Source organism: Rhea americana, unplaced genomic scaffold (genome assembly GCF_003343005.1).
Source record: "Rhea americana isolate MKP2758 unplaced genomic scaffold, rheAme1 scaffold_42, whole genome shotgun sequence".
Lineage (NCBI taxonomy): Eukaryota > Metazoa > Chordata > Aves > Rheiformes > Rheidae > Rhea > Rhea americana.
This window is the reverse complement of record NW_028186557.1, coordinates 377,426-397,067: the sequence shown is the minus strand read 5'-3', so window position 1 is coordinate 397,067 and position 19,642 is coordinate 377,426. Positions and strand designations below refer to the sequence as shown.

At 36.8% G+C, this 19,642-nt stretch overlaps 1 protein-coding gene across 1 annotated transcript in view; it reads left to right on the top strand.

The window, feature by feature from the left end:
• Window positions 1-278: 278 nt before the first annotated feature.
• The window catches only part of JAG2 (jagged canonical Notch ligand 2), a 42,490-nt gene continuing 23,126 nt past the window's right edge, over window positions 279-19,642 (top strand). Inside the window, exons 1-5 of the mRNA XM_085315012.1 lie at window positions 279-328; window positions 5,969-6,223; window positions 7,368-7,428; window positions 17,835-17,965; window positions 18,356-18,475. Of these exons, the coding sequence (XP_085171138.1) occupies window positions 6,007-6,223; window positions 7,368-7,428; window positions 17,835-17,965; window positions 18,356-18,475 (529 nt within the window). The 5' untranslated portion in view covers window positions 279-328; window positions 5,969-6,006. The remainder of the gene's footprint in view (window positions 329-5,968; window positions 6,224-7,367; window positions 7,429-17,834; window positions 17,966-18,355; window positions 18,476-19,642) is intronic.

Sequence of the window (19,642 nt, the reverse complement as noted above, 5' to 3'; positions counted from 1 at the left end):
AGGATGATGATAATTCAGTCTTTTGTGAGGGGAAGGGATGGAGGCAACATCTTCTCTTTTGCTGTTAGCTTGCCTTGCCCCACAATTTTTAATGCTTTATACTTGGTACTTTTGAGAAGATCCCTTCAAGGGCTTTCACGTGACAGCAAAGAAGTGAAGTTGAGACTCCTTTRAGTTGGTGTTCTTGTACCAGCAATATCTGCTTGTTTCAAGTGTCTGCATTGGTAGATTTTTTTTATTATTATTATTAATTGGTGTCTTGTTTCTTTTCAGAGATCATTCACATTAATAATAGAAGCATGGGATTGGGATAACGATACAAAAACTGGTGAGTATTTATAGAACTTGCAGATTTCACTTTTTCTGTTGCATGAACACAGTTTAGGAAGAACAATGATATCCTACTGAAACTGGACAGCCTACCAAATCGGTCTGAATGCAAGCCTGCTAGCAAAGTAAAGAGTATGTACAAATAAAAGTGGGGAGTATTGGATTAGGAAATGTGTGAAAATTTTAATATGTGACTGCTAATAAATGAGGTTTAAACATTGTTTAAACCTTATCTTGAGCACTATGCTGTTGCTAAGGGGATGTTGTCTAAGCTATAGAATTGTACTTGAAATTTTCTTTAGTTTACCTATAGTTGGCTTCTGGGATAATTGTAACAAGTATTTTTACTCCCCATAAAGAAACCATGTTTGTTTTTATCATGAAAGAATTGTAAACAATGGTAAGATAATTTCAGTACTAGAGAAGAAGCAGTTGAAGTAATCTCATGCTTTTCTCTAGATGCTAATGCTACAGAGCAGGGCTATCTATGTTCTGAAGGGAAAGCAAGGATATACTATAAGAACTTTAAAATCATATGAAGGTGTTGGTTGCCATGTTATTGATAATGTAGGACTTAACTTGAACATAATTCTTGGTAATGGTCTGCAAACTGTTTTTTCAACATAAACATAATTGGAGACTTCCTACAATGGACTGGAGTAGAAGGGCTGAACCTGAAGAGCTTATCCTGCAAAAAAAAAGATGTCTGTTCATTTAACTGAAATTGTTTTTAATAAACTAGTTGATAAACATCATGCTTTGAATTTGCTATGCTTACATCTTAAACTGCAGAATCCTCTTGTAAATTTATCGCTTTAAAATCAAAATTTCTTTCTAAAGCTTGGCAAGAGAAAGATCACTAGGTTTGTGTGAAGCTTTTTTCTTTGCTTTTTAGGTTTTTTTTTTTTTTTTTTGATGGTTTTGTTAGAGTAGTCTTGCTTGCGTTGATGTGGGGCTTTTTTCCCTGAACTTCAGGACAATGCAATTAAATAATGCTTTTTTGGAAGCCCAGTGGATTGTGTCCTTCAATTAACATTTTCCATGAATTAAAGACAACTGCCTCAGTCTCAGATTACAATGTGTGTGTGTGTTGGGGGGCGTGTTTAAAATACTCTTGACAGGGAGACCTGCAATAGAGTTTTTCCATGCGAATTTTTGACAAGGTGCAAGGGCGCAAGGATACTTCACTGTGCTTCTCCAAGGAGTGCTAAACTTGGTCCTATGCCAAACAGAAGAAATGAGTATGTCAGAGTAGGAAAGGGACTATATGGCATCTTTTTCAGAGGAGAAAACACTACCTGCATCTTGGAGCAGTGAAGAGAATAGCTGTTGAAAGCTGAACTCCCCACCATATACTGAACACTAAGCTGATTTCTGGCTCAGGTTACATGTGTCTTGCTTCTGTTGCCACTGTAAGAAAATTTAATCAAAGTAATTGCCAACATCTGTTTATAAAATGATTAACTAGTTCAAAGTCAGGTTTTGCTCTCCTTTAATGGAGATAAGTGAGGTACAAAATATGCACAAGCTCTGGTCACTTCTGGATTTAYTAGCAAGCATTAAAAAAAAAGTTTCCAATGAGCACCTTGGAGGTTTTAGGAGGTTTTAGAACAGTTGTTACTCTCCTCTCTGTATGTACTAGCATCCTGTTTTCTTTCTTGTACCCATTGAAAGCAAGGTAATTGTTCTTAAGAGATAGGTACTTCACAGATGTGCTCTGAGAACTATGTCAAATTTCTCCTGTATTTGTCTCAAAGTACAAAAGTAAGAGGGAGTTTAAGACTGAGTTATAAACTCCTGTGCTTTCTCCCTCCTCTGCAGCTGAGTTGGCAGGACACAACTGAGCCATCAGCTTGAAGGGAAGCTTGTGGCAGTATAATGTTACCAGTTGTTTGTTTTGTGAGGGTGGAGGAGGAGGAAAGGAGACTGGCTTAGATGCAAAATCACTGTAAAGGGCCTGTTCTCTGTCATCTGTCACAATAGTTCATACTACTTTCCAGGTAAGTCATTTGACTTAGCAGACTGTTAGCCATACAGTAGAGGTCTTGGCATTGTCTCACCCAGTGCTGCCATTAGGAAGCAAGCGGGTATTTTCATGCATAAAGTAACYTTGCTTTTGGTTATTTGTGTGCTGCAAGGATGTTGTGATTACTGCCTTCTTTCATGTAAGTGTGTAGGAGACTAAAGTCATCTTGTGGCCTTAAGGTGGTTGCTTTGAAGATGTTAAATACAGGGTACTTCCTGAGATAGAMACCTACTATCTACTTGGACATGAAGTTTTTATGCTACTGTGTGTGTCACCTTGCAAATAGCTATCAGCATTGCCTTTTTGTATTGCCCTATATAAAGCTTTTTAGGAATGYCTGACCTCTACTAAAAACTTAATGAGCTGATGTATAGTGTACTTATTTGAATAAATGCAGTCGTAGCTCCTGGACGCAGACTTTAYGGTTACAACTCTTCAGATGTGAATTCCTCTCCCAAAGATGAGATGTGTTGAGAAGTTCAACTTAAGAAATGCTTAGCCATCATCTGCTTTCTTCTCTTTTGGAGAGGCTTATAGAAAAGGCTTATAGAAGACTTCCTAGTAATCAGGGCAAAGAAGCCTTATGGCTTCTGAAGGAAGGAAAGAAAAAAGGTACCGTGTGCTGCCTCTTCTGTCTACTGAATTCAGTAGTCTTGCTCACTGCCTTCATTGAGTGCTGAAAGTACCATTGTGTGAGTTGCAAAGGTGAATTTTGCTGGTAAACCARATGCAGGAAGCAAACCTGTTTTATCAAGAGGTGAATGAGCAGTGATCATCTAAAGCACTTCGACATTGTGGAGGGGAGAGGAGGAGGCTTGGCAAACATGTTCCTCACTACAGTTACAGGTATCTTTGGAGATGAACCTTATATTTGGGATTAAACTTGAAGTAAAGCAGAATCTTTAATAATAATTCTAGTATTAATCTAGTATTGGAAACTATATGGCTGAGGCTTGATATTCCTGATACCTTTTGTGATTCAGAGTAAATTGTCTTGCTTATTTGGGCTATTGGTTCCTACTTTTACTGACAAGCTAGAGGAAGCGGTCTGAAGAATTGGAATACATTCTTTCCAAAGGAGTTTAGCAAAATGAAGTTTGAGCAGTAACTTTTGGGTTATTTCCTCCCTTTTTCATCTCAGATACCAAGGTGATTGTTCTGCCTGAGTGTATTTGCAATAGTTGTAATGCTTATTTCTATTGTTTAGCTGAGTCTGACTCTGCATTGGCCTTGATGCTTGATAAGATTTATATGCCAATCCTTTAATCTCAGAACTTGTTCTTCAGTCTAACTGATGCACTTTGAGGAAAACCTTCTGGAGTGTATAGCAGCAACTGTCGGTGGCCTTTTTCATGAGCCTGTGTTGCTTGTGTCTGGAAAATGGTTCTATAATGCACATTTAYCACTTGTTCAAATTCTTTAACCTTCCTGTGATTCAGCATTTTTCATTAGTTTTTCATCAAGATTTTCAGGTCAATAATCAGTAGAGTAGGATTGGATTATAAAAGGATGTTGAATCTAATCATGAAGCTCTGAAAGTTATCTGGTGTTATGATCGGTATCCTGTTCAGTTAAAAAATGAAATGCAGACAGATTTCTCTAGCTTTCAGGCTGCTTGTTTACTCTCTTACTGACCATGTGCTGCTGGATAACAGGAGTTAACATAAGAGTTACAGGTTAAAGAACAGGAATAGAGACTCTAATGTACATGTCTAGCCATAAAATGCATTTGCAAACTAGTCTGGGCAAGCATAAATTGCAGTCTCCGCATAGATACTACCACTTAAAGCAGAGATACTTYCTTTTAAGTGGAGAACCTTTCAGTGCTTAATTAAAACACAATCTTTTTTGTTCGGTATTCTTTAATTTTGAGGAAAACACTTTTACAGTAGCAGCAAACTTGAAATACARTGCTAAGAAATGAAATGTGTTGCAGAGCCCACAATATTTCTGTAGCTTTCATTTTTCTTCTGGAATGACTGAAAATGGTCACTTAAACTTTTATTTACTGAAGGAAGTACAGCTTTGGTAGCAGATGCACAGGATGCCTCTGTGCTGTCTCTAACTTTCATAGATATGAAAGTCACTGTTTTCAGTCTTATCTTCTAAAACTGTTAGGTTGATGAGGTTTAGAAAGTAAATGTACACTGTAGTGTACTTGCTGAAATCTGTTATGATAATCTAGTATTGCTTCCTACCAGTTTGGCCTATGTTGTATTATTAATAATCTGAAATTGAGACTGTATCTCACTATCATTGCAACCCCTTGCTGTGTGCAAGTCTCTGGTGCTTTGTTTCTTTCAGCAGGMATTTTTAAGAATGGTTATTATCTAAAGAAAACAGCTGCTGAAGCTGTTAGCTGGCAATACGATAGCTATTTCTTAAATGGGTATGAAATCAGTGTATGCAGTTGGAGTTTCTGTACCCTTTTGTTGCCCTAAATAGCACTTGGAGTTCCAGCTGCAGCTTGCAGAGTCACCTGGAAGAGCACTTTCATAGGATTTTACAATGTCTGAATAATGACTTGAGAATTCTCACTTGAATTCTTATCACTGAGATTGCTCACTGTCTACCCTTAAGAATAAACAAAGCACAGTAAGTGTAACTTTTATTCAAGTACTTGTATAATCCTATTGTGGTGACTATAATTGTGTCTAATCTGCTAGTACTGAAATTTCTGTATCAAGAATAATACGTACAAATACAAAAACGGATATTCACAAAAATTAYAGTCACTTCTGTAATCTTGTATCTTTGAATCCTTTCATCTGCGGTGACTGCTAAGTTCAGCTGAGTTTGCCAGTAGCTCTGCTGCTCTTTTTCTGTGGGTGCAAGGCAGGAAGGTCTTTGCAGAATATACTGGAGCAGTGGTTGTGGTTAGCAGTAGTTCCACTGGAAGTATGGATAAGGAGAATACAGAGCTGGGAATGGACCTTGGATAATCCTGTGCTTGCTTGTATTTGGTGTTTTGTCTGAGAAGTATACCAGAAGTGTTTGATCAACTACTTTGTTTAGAGATACCTTGCCCTTAACTTTAGAGACAGTAAGAAAGTGGTGAATAAGCTGATTTATGTATATRGTGTAAGCCTATTTGAGCATTTATTATTGCACAGTAATTTTGCAACAAATTACTTACTRAAGTTTAACTATGTGATTTTTGCTTTATTTCTAAAGCGTACTTGCCACCAGAGAACTCCTAATTCTAGAGAAYTAATATTTTTTAACTACTAGATTATGCAGATTTTGCAATTTTATRAGAACAAAAAGGGAGCAAAAAGCCTCAGATCAAGATAAATCTGTTGGTTGTCAGCGTATGGGTGTGGTGCATTTGGCTGCCTTAAAAAATAAGCTATTTCCTATGGATTATGTTCCAGGTTTTTTTCATATTTCCTTTGGGACRCTTTTTTTTTTAATTGGCCTTCCTGTAATGAACTTTGCAAGACAGAGGAAAACTTAGTTTTACAGTAGATCTTTATCATCTTAACATTTTCTTTACTATGCTTTCCTCTTAACCGGCTGAATGCTTTTTGTTTGAATTGACATATTYTTGCATGGTATCAATCTGTTTAGTATCAAAACCTATTGAAATCATCTTTTCTATTTTTTAAAAAGGTGAAGATTTGTTAATCGAACGAGTGGCATATGCTGGCATGATCAACCCAGAAGATCGATGGAAGACACTACAGTTCAATGGCCCCGTTGCCCATTTTGAAGTACAAATAAGAGTGAAATGTGATGAAAACTACTATAGTGCTCTGTGCAATAAATTTTGTGGACCTCGGGACGATTTTGTTGGTCACTATACATGTGACCAAAACGGAAACAAAGCCTGCATGGAAGGTTGGATGGGAGAAGAATGTAAACAAGGTAGCATTATCTGCTTCATTTTAGATTAGCTGTGGTATTAATATAATAGATATAACACTGCTGTCAGTATTTCTGTAGTGTTGGTGCTATAACACCAAACTTAATTTTAACATATACACGAATCTCATTCTTTAAACACAGGACTTTGACAAAGCATAGTTATAGCTGAACTTTTTATATTGTTACTTCATCTTATAGTAAGTCTTAAAAGTGATATTTAAACAGCTAAATGCTGTTTAAATAGCTAAATACTCCACCAACATAGAAGAAATTCATCCTCTGTTAAGAGTGAAACCCAGGGCAGAGTACAGTACTGTTCCTGATGACCACAGTGGGGAACAAGCAACAAATTTATGAAATGAAATAGTGAAACATCCTTCAACTAATTAACTTTATTTAAGGCTGTTGTTTCTTCARAGCAAAATGATGTATTTTGGCTACTGATGTAAGATTTTATTGAGCAGTTATGAGATCAGTAATTATCTAGATTTTTAATCCTGTAGAAATATTCTTGTAGCACAACTAAAAACGAAAAGTTGTCTAATGTATGCAAAGTTGAAAGCTTTTTGATAACTATTAATATGAACAGAAGTTCAAGTGCAGTGTTCTTTTCAGTGTACCAGTAATCTCCTATCAAATCTCTTTATATTTTGTCATCAGTCTCCCAGTGAGTAATTAGTGCTGAAATTACTTGATATACTCCTCTTTGTTTTGAGGGTTTCTTGTTTTTGTTCAGTTTCTTTTCCTCTTCAATAAAAAGCCTGTTAATGACAAAGGAAAACATTTTAGTCAAGCTTTTTTATATTCTGGAGCTTGAGATTTCTATCTTAATCTGATCAGTTTTAAAACTATGCCTGAAAAACACTTCAATATTGATAGTCTTACTACAGTAACTTACTTGGTAGCAACTTTTTTCAGTGAGAAATTACTTTAAATTATTTTCATAAACTGTAATGGGGGTTGTGATTTGCAAAATAGCTGGTAAGAAGCTATGGCTATTGGAACATGCTGAAAGACAACTATGCACRATCAGTGTGTGGGTTACTCCACAAAAGTCCTAGTTGAAGAGATTCAAATGGTTGATRTACTAACAGATACTTAACTGCCTAGACCAGCTGAAGTCTAATCCTTTTTCTGTTTACAGCTGTATGTAAACAAGGATGTAATTTGCTCCATGGGGGTTGCAGTACACCTGGGGAATGCAAGTAAGTCTGCATGCTTTATTTTTTTCTTTTTAAATGAGTGCCGATCTTTCTAGARTTTTTCCATATATGTTGCTACTTCTAAAAGGTCTCTCTTTAAAATTGAAGTAAGTAGTCTATGTAAAAACATATTTGGAAATAGATGTGAGGTGTATTTGACATGAGACAGTTGTGTATGCTTCATATTGTTTCATAATCCTCTTCTACTTTTGTGCTTATATAATGGAACAGATTTGCTTCATATAATCCAAAATTAAGCCTTTACCAAATGAGAGCAATCACTTTTTTTTTTTTTACAATATATTCTCAGTACCTAAGGATTTTGAATTTTTAAAATCTTGCTTATGTTTTCTCTTTTATTTGCTTACCTTAACAAAAAAATCCCTTATTTCAGGAGTGGGCTGTTGTGAATAGGAAATGCTCACTGTTACTGAATGCCCAATAGGCATAATATCAAAATACAATTAAGTAAGCTTGAAAATGTTTTCATGGAGTAGCTTTCCTAGTAGYAGTGGAGATAACAGTAGTGATATCAGGCTTAACATTCCCCCAAGTGAATATTTTGGGGCCTTTTCTTCCAGTCCCAAAGCATGACAGAATGAAATGTTCCTTAAAGTCTGTGATGGAGTAGCCTCTGTGATAGCAAAGAGGAGTTGATCTTCACTTTCTTACAGAAGTTCTGGTTTCTAACACACTAGGTCRGGGGAAATGGCATTATTTCTGTGTTAGCTCTTGAAGAAATGGAACAAGTCTGCTTGCAAATATGTGCAAGTTTGACCCTTGTGCAAGTCCTTTTTTCGTTCGTGAGTTTTTTAGTTTTAAGTGCAGCAACGTAAGAGTGGATTTGTACAATGGTTTCTTCATAAGTTGTATTGAATCTACTATCCTGTGATTGTGAAACTTTTCTGGCTGTCAGAAMCCTAGGAGTTGGCAAATATCCTTTGACAAGTCAAGCTGTAAAACTTTAAGGCAATTCTGCTTCATCTTTTTACAAGACTACCACCACCATCACAGGAGTGGCAGAAATGGTATGCCGGTCACTTAGCTTCTTCAGCTAGGGTCTGAGTTAAGTCTGCTGTGAAACACTGATTTGTGAGCTGTGGCAGCTGAGATGTAAACAAGTCCCATTCTGTGGGAGAGTCAGAAGTTTCTAGTAGAAAATACTAGAAAATCTTATTACATCAGTGTTTTGTGTGTTAATGGCCCTGAAATTTCAGATGTTTAAGTTGTAGAAGATGTAGATTTTGTAGCTCAAATCTGAAACTCTTCTGTGTTAATTTCAGTGTATGAAAAACAGCAGTAAAGCAGGTACAGTTTCATRTCTAAGAGCTCTAAAACCTCCCTTAAAATCTTTAAGGGAGATATTTATCTAAACCTTGACTTCCCTTTTCTGAGAGATGAAGTTTTTAAATTATTTTTTTGGGGGGGGATCTTTTCAGATCATTAAAAGCTTTGCTTATGRTTTTAAGTATTGTATGCATTTACTACTGTCAGTGATTTCTAGGTTGCAAAAAGAGATAGTGACTGAGAGCTGGGCAAGTATTCCTTCCTTTGAGCCTTCCAGGAACCCTCTTTATCCTCCCATTGASAAGCTACTCTGCTAAATTTTGGTTCATGTTGGAGTTTCTGGAGTCCTGTAGATACCTAGGGAGTGTCCTGGGATCAYGTGGATGTGTGCTTCTGGAATTTAAGGAGATTTTGAGTTAGAGGAAAGAATAAGTTAACTTAATTTTCTAGATGAATTGTATGCTGCATGCCCTGTTTCTTGAATATTCGAGTCCTGAAGTGGTAGATTAGCAATCAGCAAGTATAAGGAAAAGACTGATTTCTTTATATGGGACATTCTGGATTCCACTATTCCAAAGGTTCTCAACTGTGTCTTTAACTGTGGCTTGTTAGCTTGAACTTGGATGGTGATGGTACAGATATCTTTAGCTTGCATCCTGTAATAGCTGTTAGGTTATGTTATAAATGGAGCTTTTAGCCCAAATGGCCAATATTTTTCTGAAGAAAAATGATGCTGAACTAAAAATAAACAAGGCTTATAGGAATGACCAGTATTCTTATTAGTACAAGGGAAGCTTTTATTTAGAATAACTGCTGTTTGGTGCTACTGAATTATAATGCAGATCTCTTCTGGTTTTTGGACTGTTGCCACTGTCATTTAACAAGTGAAAGCAATGCCCCCTACTCTCCCTTAATTCAGAAGGAAAGTGTAAACATGAGGCAAAATGAGTGTGAGATGTATGGAAATCTACTGGTGCCAATAGTCTATTTGGTTGCCCAACTCTACAGTTGCATTTATACATAGAAGAGCTGGAAAACTGTTTCCGTCTTAACTTGTATGAACATGCAGATGACTTAAAGGGGTTCTGAGTCAGGCTGCAGCCCGACTCTGGTAGCAGAAGTCTACTCTATATGCACTGGCATTCCAGACTAATTTAGAGCTGGTTTTGGGTTAAATGCTCTACCAAAAGCAGAGCATAACCTTAGCTAAATGACTGCAGATTGCTAATAGCTGATTATGTCATTAGCTGTAACTGGAATGTATTTGCTGTTGTGCCTCTTGTTTTGAGGAAGCTATGATGGTGTGAAATTTGTGCTGTTTCCTTTGAGTTTTTATGGTAGAAATAAAAATTAGATTTCAAGACAACCTGATTCAGGAAATAATTTTTGTTGTATTTCTGTATCTAGAGCTGGTAGAATTCTTTATAATGGTGGAGGAAGGTCAAAAGAATTAACCTTGAATTTAAAAAAATCACATCCTGGAGGGGGAAAAAGCAGCTTGGATGTATCTTGCAAAGATGGGGAAATTGATGTCTGTGTGGCTTTTTAAATATTTAGAAATAAATTAACACCCAAATCCAGGCTTGAATCCCTGTAGGCTTTTTCACCTGAAGTGGCAGACTTGGTGGTCTTGTTGACTTCAGGCCAGAAAGATTTTCAAGAACTACTATGCTGTAGTGAGTGGTGCTTTTCGGAACATTTTGGCATCTTTTGAGCTACTTCATTAAATTCCATTGAGCTATAAAGAGCAGCATGAAGGTTGATCTGTCTTACAAGCAGCTTAGGCTCGTTCATCTTATGAAAGTATCATAGTGAGCATAGAGAAAGCCACAAGTGACCATCTCCTCCTTTGATTAAAATTGCTGACTGGGTATGTTTGGTACCACTTTAAGTTGTCAGTAAGCATAACTGCTTGTTCTTTTGCTTCCATGTGATCCTRTGGGATGAGTGTGGCAAAAGTGCACATATGCCTTGTATCTGTAATACATTGTYGCATTCTTACCAGGGTGGTGGTGTTTTCAAAGTCTATTTACTTTTACGTTTATCTTTCCTTGAATTTTCCCCCAAATGAAATAAAGGGGCCAAATTCCTAATACAGCTCAGCTTGTTCAGCTGCATCTCTGGACCTGTGGTAAGATCTAACTTACCTCCTGGGAAATTTCAAGATTTGTTTCACCCCAGTGTGACACTGTTTCTATAGAATATGTAGAGTAACTGAAATGGGTTAGAAATGGGACTTCTAAGTCTTCTAGTTGAATTTTGTTCAAATTGAACAAAACCAGCATGTGGTTTAAGACTTCTAAAGTAAATCAATTCTTTAATCTCTGTTCTGGTTTTAAACTACCTTGCTCTGGGAATCACTTGAACTGCTAAGGACAAAATTTTGGTTTTACAGTGTTGACAGTTTTGTAACTTTCATTTTATTGCTTATCCTAGGCTAAGACTCAAACCTTAAAAATAAAGCTTTTTCTTCTGCTGTGTTGAACCAAACTACTTAAAATCCCTATCCTGTATTCCTTGTGTAGTTCTTGTATTCCAGTTCAGCCCTGCTTGCCAGGCTGAATTCTCTTATCCAATAGTGTCTGCAAGTGCTGAGGCCTCATCCCAGGTATTCTTACGCTTATCTGCCAATCCAAGGGTAGGAACAAGCTCGACTGTTACTCAGTACTTTCTAACAGAGATGCAAGCACAAAAGTGTGTGTTGTAAAATGCACTTAAAACTCTGGGTTGGTTAAGAGTAATAGCATTCTAGAAATCCTTCATATTTGTCTTCCACTAAAGAGAAGACTTTCACAGCTTGTTGTCTGGTAAGATACCTTTTGTTTTTGTCTTCATTGACAGCGACAGTTAGGTGGATACCCAGCCACCAATATCAGGGAACTTGGTTTAAAATACAAGAAATAGTCTAAAAAAGAAGTCTTAGAGGACTGAAAAAAAAGGAGGAAGTGTAATGCTTGCTTCTAAAAATAGAGTAGGGAATAAGGTAGAAAGTAGGGAACTTCCATACTATTTAGCTCAGAATCAAATCCCAGAAGAATTTTGAAACAAATATTACATTTCTAAACATCTAGAAGATGCTCACAGATGAATTACTGTTTAACTAGGRCCTGTCAAGAGCAGATCTAAAACAACATGGTGGCTTTTCACAGCTGCTCCGGAATGAATAGTTGTTGAGAAGCTGCATAAGCTAATCTGAACAGTGAACTGGAAGAGGCTTTTGTCTGAGCAGTGTACTATCTCCTGTCACTTCTGATCATTTCAGTTCTTACTATCTTAGACTAGCTGTGATCCCTAAAGAGTTCAGGGCTATTGTTTGGCCCTGCAGGAGTGTACTTGATACCAGTATCTGTGTATCATCATCTTTCGTGTCCTCTTTTGCACAAGATAATCTTATCAAAGCTTCCAGTTTTAAAGAGCTTGCAAAAATATTGTATTTCTTGTGTGTCTCAGCATAATAAACTGTCTATTGCCTATTATGACCAGCATGATCATCTTATCCCTGTCTTGTCTTGGTGAAAATCCATGTGAGATTATTGACAAATATTGTTGTGAATAGACATCATAAGTTAAAAATGAATCCAACACTTTATTGGTCAAGGAACTGAGGCACAGAATGTGAATGGGTACTGGACAGAAAGACAGAACATAATCTAACAGATACTGCTTCCAGAAGAATGAATTGGTGCATAGGAAATAAATAAAAATAAAAAAAAAAAGTAGTATTTTAACCTGCATTTATACAAGTGGTTAGTGCAGACAAATAAGAACTGTAGATCAAAACCAGTTGGCGTTGACAACCTGATGTAAACACTAAAAACACTTCAGGATTTTTTTTTAGTTTTAAACTAGTTCTGGTCTGGTCATATGGAATGAATGCCTGTGTGCAGCTGGAAGACATTAGGTGTGCTCTTGGCATTACATCAGCTTAGGTTARCTTAGCTTAATGTAAAAGGAATCAAGTTCCTGTGTTCCAGAACAGCTCTCTGAAGTGAACCAACACATCATAAACAGGAATAAGTAGGAACTTTACTTCAAAAGCATGCTTCTGATCTGAGCTAATGCAATGTAGACATACCCTAGAGCTGCAAGTTAACAAGCAACCCTAATGCATATGTTCTGGGTAAACAATCTTGAACCATCCCTCCAAATCATCTCCTCCACAAAACTCAAAATAGAGTAAGTATTAGAGCAAAAATTGTGGCTTCCTTTATTAGAAGAGAAACAAGTTTGTAGGAAGAGTCTTGTGTCTTTTGGTCTAGCAAGAACTTTGGCAGTGGGAAGAAAAGCAGACAAGCTTTCAGGTAATTGAATAATTTGAGTTCATTAGGTGAATCTTTTTTTCTTTTTCTTTTTCTTTTTTTTTTCCTATTCAGCAAATGGCTATTTCAAAGGTAGGAAAGTGGAAAAAGCATTTCTGTAACCTTATATTAGCTGTAAGATTGAATTTGGGTGCTCAGAATCTTTGGATCTTCTTCTGAAAGTTTGACCCTATTGCTGCCTACTATGCAACAATTAAACTCTTAAAAGATTAAACAGACTTTCTTATAGCTATTTTAAGTAAATAGCTAATATAAAGCTATTGTTTGGGCCTATGTAACACCATCCTGTGCACGTCATCAGAAAATTTAGTAGTTTTCCATTTAAGAGTGCTATTTCTCCCCCACCCCTGAATGATGCATTTTGCTTCTGTTCTTAATGTCACTGTTTTGCTTCATTTTCCTGTGTTGAGAATTTTGGCTACAGCTTGTAATTGAAGTTGATGCAGAAGAAGCTCCCTCCAAGAAAGCCTGCTTAAAGATTGTATGTGTAAATAGCATAGCACAGTGATATTTATTCCTACCTTAGCAGGATGTATAAGATCTGCAGTAAGGTGTAGGCTGTGGTAGTTAGACTGGTACCAGCTTGCTATCTTCTCTCTAGGATTTTTTTTTTCTTTTTATTCGTAGACTTCATGTTTTGACCCAGACTTCAGGAGTAGTTTTGATTTCCGTCAGGCTTTTGGTGGTTAAGGGTCTACTTCTGCATTAATTACCAGCAAAACTCTGTAGTTAGAACGCATTTAGGTATCCTCTAGCATTGTTGCATACTATGAGCCTTTTGGTAAGGTTAGCCTGATTTAGATTAGTGGTTAGAGACCTGTGATATATAGTGCCTCAGGTGAACTTTCTGCACAGAAAGTTCAGTACTCCAAAATAACAAGAAGTGATTCAATGAAGAGAATAAACCACATGTCAAGGCTGTGTAAAACAGCTGAGTTAATAAAAGTTGGCTATTGAGAGCAGTATAAATTCTTGGTATGTAACTGGTGCCTTCCTTTTGAAGGAAAGATGCTCATGAAAGATGCTGAGACCCTAATTTCAGACTATAAGGAACTGAGTACACTTGACCTTTCCAGATCACTWCCATGACTGTTACTGTAGGATTTATCATACAATCACACAGACTGGAAAGGACCTACAGAGGTCATTCAGTCTCACCTTTTACCTGACGTAGGTTTAGCTAAACCAGATTGTTTGGTGCCTTATGCTTACATACGCTATTAACATACCAGTTTACACACAGCAGTATAGGATCTTTTGAATATTTTATCTGATTTTTAAAAGCCAAATTTAAGCCTACCTATCACTATATAACCTAACACAAACATCCTTGTAGGGAAGCAAGGATCAATGTTGTTTTTTCCCTTAATTTATACCTGTTCTAGAAGAGCATAGAGAATATAAAATGYTTTAAAATAATTTTGTTCTTATAGAACTGTGCCAGTACTGCTTCAACAGTATTGAAATATCAATTTGAAAACAAGTAAGGAAAACAAGCCCTCTGCTATTTTTTTGGTTTTTGCCCCAATACTCCAGCTCTAAATACCTGTGTATCATTGGACTGTACATAACAGCAGGCACTTCTGTAGGACTTCTCGATACTGGATTTTCTTCATAAACACTCTCATGTTCACTTCCATAGCTATAGAAGCATCTTCTTTCTCTTGGAATACAGCTGTTTCTAGCTACACTTGCTTGTTGTAACCAGGTACACATTATGAATTAGTGCAGTCTATCTAATTGTTGATGGAAAAGTGGTCTTTTCTGCGCAGTTGCTGTAATCTCAAAACTGAAATGTTTTCTAGAAGCTTTGCCAATGTTAATACCTGCTATCTTCTCTGTACCCAGCCTGGTATTTCAGTTCTAGTTATTTTATTGCCATCAGACTATCTCCTTCCAAAAAAAATTGAAGGCTGTGAAGCCTATTTGTAGAATTATTATAATTTTTTTCTTCAAATTTTTCAGTTGGAAATGACTAGTAGTTGTTCCTCTCTTTCTAATGCACTACCTTTATGTTAACCCTGACCTGAAGGGACGATTTGGTCTGAGAGCAGATGCCTGCTTATACTTCAACTTTCTGTGAGGAAGTTACTAAACTGTAACAATCTATTTATGGTAGCTCCTTTTGTACTGCTAGTAACTCGGTAAAGGCTAAGATTAAGCATCTCTGATTTTGTTTTGCATTTGTGGTTGTAAAGATGAGTTAGAGGCGGTGAAGTCAGAGGGGAAGGGCAAAGGAAGTAGAATCTTGATTTCTGTAAGAATTTTCTTTGTTCATGAACAATGGGAATCCTTCATATGAATGCTCTAAATTTGGCTTTCTTATTTTTTAGATCTGAGAAATCTGGGGTTGTAGAAACATCCAACAAATTACTCTCCATGAGTGGGAGGGGGAGTAACTGTAGCTTACCATTAGCTGCAACAGCGGTTTCCTTTTGGCTTTTAGGCATGCAGTCATTATTTAAAAAGGCACTCTATTTTCTAAATTTCACTCCCTTTGTGCCCATAGCTTCTGAGCTTCTCATTTTGGATCTTTTTTTTTCTCTCTTGTTTTGACTTGATTTTTCTTCTAAGCTATAAAATGCATATTCCTAGATTGGTTGTACTTTGATCACGTCTTACTCCGAAGAGTGAGCAGAGATCCATGTAAACATTATCTTTCAAGAAGGAAGTGGAATTAAAGCTGTTCTAGCACCTGCTAATGTAGGATGCGACCAGACTTCCTGTTCAGGAGGAAATCCTAATTTACTCTTCTTTGTAAATTGAAGGCTGATCAGCTTACCACATAGTAACCTTTTGACTTGTAAACACTGTGTTCCTTTGGTTGGACTGCTTTTAGCCTCTAGGAGAAATTGCCCTAGGGCTTATTGGTAACTTTATTTTAACTGTAAACTTTCTTTCCATTGAATATCATGAAAATGCAGCAACTCTTTTCTGCTAAACAAATCTTAATGCATGTTCAAGCAAACTTTCAGATTCAAGTGGGTGCTAAAATGCCTGTAAGTTTTGAGCAGGTACCTGCATCGCTTTCTTTAAACTTGTAATCACCAATGCGATTTTAAAGAAACTTGTTACCATTTGATATGGAAAACAAATTGAGTTATTGTGATTATCTGCTTTGTGATGCAAGCTTTTGAGGCCTTGAAAATGTTTGTTTTATGTGGGTGAGGAATTAGCTTTGGCTGGGATAGTCATGGTGAATCACTGGCATTTAGTGTGAAGCTTGGCATGGCTGGATATTTGGGCTGGGGCCAGTAACAGTGAGTTACAGTCATTCTTAATGTTCAATACCATTCTCTGAGAAGGAAGGAAGGTAACACACTTAGCAGTATTTGTTTCCTCTTACTGCTAATACAGCAAGAGAAAGCTGCTCCTGGAGTAGGCATGTTCTGCAGGCTATACTGTCTGGATCCGAGCTCTGAGATTTTTGAATAAGCGAGAGAGACTAAGAATTCAAAGTAGTTTACATAGAAAATAATCTTGTTGCAAGCACGGTGTCTGGATTTGTTCTGGTGAAATGAAGAGCAGAAATTTAAGTAAGGGATTTTTCAATTTTGATAATGTGYTGCCAGCATAAGCTCTTCTCTTCTGGGAACTGATACTGCTTACCAAAATAGTGAAAATAGATTAATTCACAAGGAATCAGAATTCCTAGTTTATATTCTGTTTTTTCCTTCTCTCTTTCCACTCCCCAAAGACTTCAGAATTCAGTGTCTTGTCTTTCACTGTATTCAACACATGCTAGTTATATAATATCAACATTCTTTTAACAAGTAYAGTTTCCTTTCTAATGCTTCTGTTATAGGCATTTGTGCTTATCTCCATAGCATGTATACATCCATCCCCCATTCAGTGCATTTTCATTTTCTTGCATCTCTTTGTTTCTAGTATCTCTCTTAATAAGAGATGCTCTTAAAAGAGCAAGCAAAACTTTTTGAGCTGATGATAGCCTAACAAAGCAAGCTTGCTTACTATTTTTGGTTAAAATGTGCGCATGAAAYGTAGTCCTTTTATTTTTCTATTTTTTAACTATAGACTTTAACACTTTTCCTGTAGCACGCACAGTTGCTTTTGCCAACAGAATTCTGGGGACTGTTACAGATAACCTAATCTCAAGATACTGGTCTCTGAAGAAATCTTGTGACACAATATCAACCCTTTTTAAAACAAGTGGATTATTAATGGCTTTTGTTTCTGTTCTCTCCTTCTTTCCTCCAAAGAACATTTTTTTTTCCCACAAATGCCACTAAACACTGAGAATATAATAGACAATCTCTAAAAAGAGTTCTTAAAACAACTCTTGAGAAAAYTGAGAAGACAGCTGCATCTCTGGCTATCCTGGTCTTCCACGAATTGTAGTACTCTAGAACAAATTGGCTATTCTCTTGAAAATTCATGGGAAAAAGCTAAGATGCTTAATTTAGTAAGTCTATAATTTCCTTTTGAAAAGTAGTTTTTTCTTTAATGTCAGTCACCTTTCTTGTCCTAGTGCGAGGTGATTGTTTATGTGAGGATTGAATTCCTTGTGAAAGGATGACTTTGTAGAGTTCTTGCAACACGTACTGTTTGGTGTAGCTTGTTGCCATGTGTATAATACAGTTAAGCAAGACAAGTTCTAATAAGGATACTCAAACAGGACTAGTATGTCCCTTCTAAATGGTAAAAAAAGTAAGTTTGGTATCTGTTGCACATTGAACGCCTGACCTTGTTCTTAAGAATGGTAAGTATAGCATTCTAAATACCTGTAATGCTGATAATTAAGCATCATGTTGCTAACTTTTAACATGTGAACTTACATCTTAGGTGTCATTATGGTTGGCAAGGACAGTTCTGTGATGAGTGTGTCCGCTACCCAGGCTGTGCTCATGGGAGCTGTAATGAACCATGGCAGTGTAATTGTGAAACCAACTGGGGTGGCCTGCTCTGTAACAAAGGTACTTAACATTAATTTACAGGAAAAATGAATAAAGTCGCATGATTAACTGATAACTCATTAACCCTTTTTTTCCTGCTAGTGTGCAATTATTTGAGTATCTCTGTCCCTAATTCTTTTACGGCAGCGGGTGCTTAAACATTGTAAGTATAAGAAGTTTAAGGCAAGAAGCTTGGAATGATCCTGACCCTTCTAACTCGAGYGGTTGTCTCTTGTTCATCCTTATCTGTTCTGTGGATGGTAATGAGAGGACAAGTTAGCTAATAGAATACAGAGGTGTTACGGGTGAATGATGTTAAAGCCAGAAGAGGATTTGTACATCTGATTAAGAATTGAAGTAATAGCACTGAGTGTTTTCCCTGTCGATTTGACGTTTCTTTTATCTGCCTAGATCTGAATTACTGTGGAAATCACCATCCCTGCCTGAATGGAGGAACCTGTATGAATACTGAACCAGATGAATATCGCTGTGCTTGCCCTGATGGCTATTCTGGAAAGACCTGTGAAATTGGTACTTCAGGATATTGCATGTATCTTGTGGAATGGGAGACTATTTCAAGCTGGACTTTGCTCTAGACTAGTGGCTTTTTTTTATGCTCATTGTTGTATTTTTGTGGAGTGGAGAGGATTGTTTTCTTTCTCAAAGCTTTTGGCATCTGAGAACTGAGATGTCAGAAATGATGGCATGCAACTTACCCATTTTTCTTGACAAATTTAGCTTTATTTTGTGTGAGAGTGGAGCTGTGCCAGCTCTTTTCCTCCTCCTCCTATCTGCCCTCTTAAGTTGACTAGTCAAAAAGTCACTGACTGCAGCAGAAATGCTACTAGTCTCCCTTGGATTTAAATCAGGCCAGGAATATCTTTCCTTCAGTTTAAGCTGTCTAACTCAAACATGCAATTGAAATAGTCTCCTGGAAATGGGACACAGGTGCACCTTTGTGGTACCTTTCTGCAAGCTACCTATTTCCTTATCTTTTACTGAATTGCATGTAAATGTGCACTTGCATCCTCATATACTAGCTGAAGACTAAGGAAGATAGTTATAGTAGACTTTACAGGGATTTTGGTCTAGTTTCTAGCTGCAGAGATGTATTAATTTTTTCCTTCTTGATTTACAAACTTCATTTTTAAGTCAGCTTTTAATGAGACTTACAATACATTTGAATTGACAGTACAAATGTTAACTGCCATGGAAGTGTGCTCAAGCTGTCTTAGTCACCTTGAGCATAGTTTAAACAGTCAGTTGAAAATGTGGCCTCCCTACTTGTGTCACCAAAATGGAGGAAAGCATTTAGACTATATTTCTGTTGAAGTATGCCTTTCTGACTGCAGTCTGACAGACGTGTCTATCCAACACAGTAGTATGGGAGAACTACTTCCTATCTTACCTCATTATAAGAATAGTGTATGACTTTTTCACATATACATATGTAGTTGTGTTATATGTAAGGYCCAAGTTTTTATGTACCTGAGATTATTTTTGTGTTTAAAGACTTTCTTGACCCTTCTACCCTCTAATCAGATTATTGTACGTTTGCCCCTTTATCTCTATCTTTTCCATTTTGTGAAAAGGGTGTAATTTTTGGAGAGGAATGAAAATTTTGAATGACCTTGTTTACCTTAGGATATCTTTCAGTTCATTTTTTACACTCATAGTATTCAATTGGGTATTCTGCAA